This window comes from Dasypus novemcinctus, chromosome 3 (assembly GCF_030445035.2).
Source record: "Dasypus novemcinctus isolate mDasNov1 chromosome 3, mDasNov1.1.hap2, whole genome shotgun sequence".
Lineage (NCBI taxonomy): Eukaryota > Metazoa > Chordata > Mammalia > Cingulata > Dasypodidae > Dasypus > Dasypus novemcinctus.
In genome coordinates, this window is record NC_080675.1 from 598,648 (window position 1) to 604,647 (window position 6,000).

The 6,000-nt window shown below is 71.3% G+C and overlaps 1 protein-coding gene across 3 annotated transcripts in view; it reads left to right on the forward strand.

The window, feature by feature from the left end:
• The window catches only part of BRF1 (BRF1 general transcription factor IIIB subunit), a 72,979-nt gene extending 70,267 nt beyond the window's left edge, over window positions 1–2,712 (forward strand). For 2 of the 3 annotated variants that reach the window (XM_004474924.4, XM_071213550.1), the window contains 3 exons: window positions 1,002–1,056; window positions 1,357–1,528; window positions 1,945–2,712. In XM_004474924.4, the coding sequence (XP_004474981.1) occupies window positions 1,002–1,056; window positions 1,357–1,528; window positions 1,945–1,982 (265 nt within the window). In that variant the 3' untranslated portion in view covers window positions 1,983–2,712. The remainder of the gene's footprint in view (window positions 1–1,001; window positions 1,057–1,356; window positions 1,529–1,944) is intronic. The other variant, XM_004474923.3, reaches the window with a different exon arrangement.
• Window positions 2,713–6,000: the final 3,288 nt, after the last annotated feature.

Below are 6,000 nucleotides of genomic sequence, written 5' to 3' on the forward strand. Positions count from 1 at the left end.
CCTCCGGCCACGGCCAGTGCCCGTGCCAGCCGCCTCCAGCATCTGAGCGCTCCGTGCCCTCTACCCTGGCAGCAGCCCTGCTGGGCTGGGGGCATCTGCCCTAGGCCAGAACCAGGGGTTGGGGTCCTCTCTCCAGTGTGCGCTGTGCCCCTTGCCCAGGGCAGCCGGTCCAGGCCAGGCCTAGTGGAGAGACCTGGAGAGCACGGCCACAAGCCCACAGACCCATTGGGCCCCGCTCGGGAGGGGGTGTGTGAGGAGGTGGGGTCCAAGCAGGACAGGATGGCACCTGCGCAGGCCCAGGGAGTTGTGGGGAGGCAGGGGTGTGGCCCCCAGACGGGGGCACGTGGACCTGATGGAGAGCTCCAGGCAGCCAGGGGCCTCTCGGGGTCGGGTGCACCCGGGGCAGCAGCTGTGGCTTGGCATGCGGGTGGGGTGATGCAGTGGCGAGGGAAGGCCAGGGAGGCTGAGGGTGCAGGGGGCGCAGGCTGTGCCTCAGGACTTGGTTCCGTGGAGCAGGGGGCACCGAAGGCTGGGAGTTCGGGGTGACCCAGCCAGGTTTATTCGTTGAGTGCTGCCGCTCCAGCCTAGAGGGGGTGGTTGCTCCCCAGAGAGGGGCGGGTCAGACGACGTGGGCTGTGGGAGTCGTTGGGAAGGGGGCCTGTGGCTGCGGGAGCCTCTGGAGGTGCAGCTCTGCGGGTGGCGCGTCCCCCGCGTCCCCCCGTTCCCCCCACCCCTCCCTCGTCCCCCCATTTCCTGGCCCCTGTGCTGCGTGGAGCCTGCAGCGGAGCTGCTGGGGGCAAGGCAGGGGCTGGCATGAGGAACCCTGGTAGTGGCATCTGCTGGGTGAGGCATGAGGCAGCTGCACCTCAGAGTACCTTCCAGGGTCCAGGACCCTCAGGCCTGCCTCCTGCCACCCCCCCACCCCCGCGACGGGTGTGGGCTGTGGCTTGTGGGCCGTGGCAGGCAGGCGTGGTCTGAGGCCACAGTGCTCTCTTTTCCAGGTCGAGGCCACTGGTGCCGACCCAGGCAGCAAAGAAGGCTGCTGTAGTGGGAGAGGTACGTGGGGCCTGGGGCGCAGGTGCAGCCCACGGGAGGGGCCTGGGGCCTCGGGGAGCCCCCTCCTTTGCTTCATGTGGCGGAGATGCCCGAGGTGGGTGGGGACACAGGGCCAGGAGCACCTGCTGAAGTGGGGTCTGCACGGGGGCTTCGTGGGGTGGGAGCCATTCCCCTGACAACTAGTGGATGCTGCCACTCGGGGGAGCAGCCCCTGGCGTGGCCTTGGTGGGGTCCCCCCAACGGTACATGCCCAGCGGCGTCGCCCCCCGGCCTCCCTGAGCCCCCTGCCCCTTGTTCCAGCCCTGGCCCCCCGGAACCCCCGACCCTGGGGCTGAGCTCGCCAGGCCGGCAGCCGTGGTGGTGGAGAGTGGACCCGTGTCCTATCACGCGGACGACGACGTGGACGATGACGACCCCGATGAGGAGGAGGGGGAGCACTGCGTGAGCGCCCTGCAGATGATGGGCGGCAGCGGTGGGTGAGGGCAGCGCGGGGCGGGCCGGGCGGGCTCCACACGCCACCTGCCCCAGGACCCCAGACTCAGGCCTTGACCCTGGAGGGCAGCGCTTTGCATGAAGACGCTTGTTAACTGCCCGCATCAGTGTTGAGGCCCTGAAGGTGCTGGAAGGCACTGGCCTGAGGCAGAGAGGCTGCGGTTCCTGCCTGCACATGGGCGCGTGGCTGCGCTGCCCCCCGCCCCTGAGCTGGGAGCATCCAGCGCCGAGGGCTGAGCCCAGGACCCGACCTGGTCCTGCTGCGGGTCCGAGGCTCAGTGGGGCCAGGCCGTGCAGGCGGGCGCGGGGGTGGCTCACGGGGAGGGGAGGCAGGAGCCGGCCTGGGCTGCATCGCCACGAGCACACGGCATCCGTCCTTGTCCCTGTGCCCTGCAGATTACGGCTGTGATGGCGACGACGACGACGGCTACTGAGGGCCTCTTGTGGCCAGGGCGGCCTGCCGGCAGCAGACCCCGCGTGGGCCTCACTGCACAGGAGCCCAGGGGCTCCATGGCTGTAGCCAGTGCATCAACAGCGCACCTCCGGGTGAAGAGCAGGCTGCACTTCCCACCCGCCCGCCAGCCGCATCCCAGGCCAGAGCGGGCCCTGAGGACCCTCCTCCTCAGGATCATGTTTTGAGCAATGTATGGAACGTTTCCACCCAGCAAGGAGACTGCACTGAGTGTCTGTGCAGCCGGGCGGCCGTGGGCCCGCCGTGCTCCCAGCGCTTGTCCAGCAGCAGCCACGGCAGCTGACTCTGAGGGTGCTGCCTGGAGCAGCCCACCAGCAGCCCCCAAAGTCGCCCGGCCCCACTCAGCCAGAGGGCGGACTGAACCAGCGGAGCAGCCAGCGTGGGGGAGCAGCAGGCACGGGCGGAGCAGCAGGCGTGGAGCAGCCAGCGCAGGCGAAGCAGCAGGCGCAGGCGGAGCAGCTGGTGGGGCCTTTGTCTGGCCCCACTGCCCTGCAAGGCAGGGTGGACCCATCTGAGCTGGGACTGGGCTCAGCCTCCAGGGAGGGAGGGGGGAAGCCCCCACAGCTCAGCCCCAGCGGGCCAGGCCCCTCCCCTTCCGGGCACCCTCCGCCCCCTGTGGCACTGCATCCGGGGCTCCTGGGAGGTGGTGGGAGGACCACTGCAGAGAAGCAGAAAGATCTGGATTGACCAGAGGTCGTCTGAGGCTCGTCTCTGGCGCAGGTGTGGCCGTGGGCGTGCAGGGGGGTCTCAGCTGGAGCAGGTGTGGCCGTGGGCGTGCAGGGGGGTCTCAGCTGGAGCAGGTGTGGCCGTGGGCGTGCAGGGGGGTCTCAGCTGGAGCAGGTGTGGCCGTGGGCGTGCAGGGGGGTCTCAGCTGGAGCAGGTGTGGCCGTGGGCGTGCGGGGGGGGGGGTCAGCTGGAGCAGGTGTGGCCGTGGGCGTGCAGGGGGGTCTCAGCTGGAGCAGGTGTGGCCGTGGGCGTGCAGGGGGGTCTCAGCTGGAGCAGGTGTGGCCGTGGGCGTGCAGGGGGGTCTCAGCTGGAGCAGGTGTGGCCGTGGGCGTGCGGGGGGGGGTCAGCTGGAGCAGGTGTGGCCGTGGGCGTGCAGGGGGGTCAGCTGGAGCAGGTGTGGCCGTGGGCGTGCAGGGGGGTCTCAGCTGGAGCAGGTGTGGCCGTGGGCGTGCAGGGGGGTCTCAGCTGGAGCAGGTGTGGCCGTGGGTGTGCAGGGGGGGGTCAGCTGGAGCAGGTGTGGCCGTGGGTGTGCAGGGGGGGGTCAGCTGGAGCAGGTGTGGCTGTGGGTGTGCAGGGGGGTGTCAGCTGGAGCAGGTGTGGCCGTGGGCGTGCAGGGGGGTCTCAGCTGGAGCAGGTGTGGCCGTGGGCGTGCAGGGGGGTCTCAGCTGGAGCAGGTGTGGCCGTGGGCGTGCAGGGGGGGTTCAGCTGGAGCAGGTGTGGCCGTGGGCGTGCAGGGGGGTCTCAGCTGGAGCAGGTGTGGCCGTGGGCGTGCAGGGGGGTCTCAGCTGGAGCAGGTGTGACCGTGGGCGTGCAGGGGGGTCTCAGCTGGAGCAGGTGTGGCCGTGGGCGTGCAGGGGGGTCTCAGCTGGAGCAGGTGTGGCTGTGGGCGTGCAGGGGGGTCTCAGCTGGAGCAGGTGTGGCCGTGGGTGCGGGGATCAGCTGGAGCAGGTGTGGCCGTGGGTGCGGGGGTCAGGTGGAGCAGGTGTGGGTGTGGGCATGGGGGGGTCAGCTGGAGCAGGTGTGGCCGTGGGCGTGCAGGGGGGTCTCAGCTGGAGCAGGTGTGGCCGTGGGTGCGGGGGTCAGGTGGAGCAGGTGTGGGTGTGGGGGGTCAGCTGGAGCGGGTGTGGCCGTGGGCGTGTGGGGGGTCAGCTGGAGCAGGTCTCCTCGCCCCATGTGGGCTTGCATCGGGCCTTCGAGTCCAGCTGTGGGACGGCGAGGATGGGCTTGGGCGTGCCCTGCCGAGCCGTCCTCCCTCCTGGAGGGAGCCCATAGGCCGTCCTGCATGGGGCAGAGCCCCTCGGGCTGGGCGGGGCCTGGCTGCGGGGTCCTTGGCTGCATGGGGCGTGTTCTCCCCAGCAGGGCAGGAGGAGGACGGGCAGCGAGGCAGCAGGCAGGCGGGCAGGGAGCAGCGGGGCCTCTGGGGGGCTGGCCGGGGGACCAGGCTTGGGGTGGAGACAGAGGTGGGCAGGTTTGGGGTGCTCGAGGGGACGTCGGCAGAACTTGCAGAGTCAAGGGCCCTGGCGTCCTGCCTGGCGCAGGTGGGGTGGGTGACCCACGTTTGGTGTGTCAAGTGCTCGTGGGTGGGGGCACTGGCAGCTGGACGGGGCAGACGGGCGCTGCTGGGCGTCTCGGTGGGAAGGGCGTGGCGCTGGAGCCAGGGCTGCTGTGCAGGCGGAGGTGAGGGCGGGGCAGTGCCTGGGGTGGAGCCCTGCTGGGGTGGGAGGACAGCCCTGGGGCAGGGCCCTCTGCCCGGATGGGTGGCTCTAAGGGCTCGTTGTGGCCGTTCTGAAGGGCCTGGTAGAGCGGGAGCTGCCCGGGCAGGGCCAGGGCGACCCGTGACACGGAGAGGGGCGGTGCAGTGGTGGTGCCCTTGGGGGGGGGCCCTGGGGGAGGAGCCCTGGGAGGGAGGAGCCAGGGGGAGGGGCCCTGAGGGGTACAAGGCTCGGGGTTGGGGAGGGGCGAGAGGAGATGCTCAGTGCATGCTGCTCCGGGGGCGTGGCTCCGGGGCGTGGCGCCTGGGCCTGCGCCTGCACCGCATTGGGCTGGTGATGCTGCCCAGCTCTGACCCTCGGGGGCGGCAGGGGCAGGGGAGGTAGGTGGCAGGCAGCTGGCGCCCGGGGGAGGCGCCCCAGGGGTCTTACAGGCTGCCTCCACCCTCGCAGGCCGGGTCTGGGGCTGTCAGCTGCTGCGCCCCTGGCCAGCGCACGGGCTGCTTGGTGAGCTGAGCCTGGCGGCCCGTGGGCTCTGCCAGCTTGTCCGGGGGGATGTCCACCTGGCCATGACCCCGGGAAGGAAGCGGGGCACATGGCTCCACTGTCCACTTCGTGGTACGGAGACCACAGGGTGCGCCAGCCCGCCCCGGCCCCTGCGTGTCACCCTGGGAGTGGTTCTCGGCCCCGACCGCCCGGCCTGGGGAGGCTGGCTTCCCCACCCTGCCCTCCGTGGAGCTGCGGGCCCTCGGCGCCTCCGTGCGCAGGCATGCCGGGTGTCAGGCCTGGCAGGAGGCACGGAAGGCGCAGGCCGGGCGCCCTCGTGGCACTTGCGCTGCGGGCCGGGAGGGGGTGTGCAGTGATGCGGCACCCGCTGCAGCCTGGGCCCCCCGCCATCCACATGCCCGTGGTCCAGGCTGAGCTTGGGGAGGGCGCAGTGCACTGGATGCTGAGGGCAGGCGGCTAAGCTGCAGGGCCACAAGGACAGAGCGGCAGCGGGAACCTGCTGTACCGTTCCAGGCCACTGAGCAGGGGAGAGCGCCCCGGACGGGCCCTTGGCGGTGGGTTTGCAGCAGCCCTCCCCCAGATGCTCGGCCTCTGACCTGGGGGGGAGCCCCACCCCGTCCCTCCCCAGCCCTGCATGGAGCCAACCCTGAAGAGGACGAGCCCAAGACGTGGGACTGAGAGCCGGCCATGGGGCCCCGCCACCCCAGAGTGCCTCCCGTGGGCCCAGGGCCGGCCTTGCCGCTCAGGAGAGCGTGCTGGCATCAGCCCCAGGCGGCTGGGGCACCTTGCAACTCGTGCACAGCCCCTGGGCACAGGGGGCATCAGCTGCAGGAACCAGTCACCGCAGGGGCCTCCCAGCGCCTGCAGTCCCGGGCTCCGGGGAACTCGGACCCCCATGGGCTGTGCCAGACCCTACTGGGCGCCCAGCCAAGGGCATTGCAGGGTTTGGGAGTTGGTCCCTGGAGGTATCCGGCTGCAGCGGCAGCATCTTGGGCTGGGTGGGCAGCCCCCTGTCCGGGCCCCAGGTGGTCCAGGCCC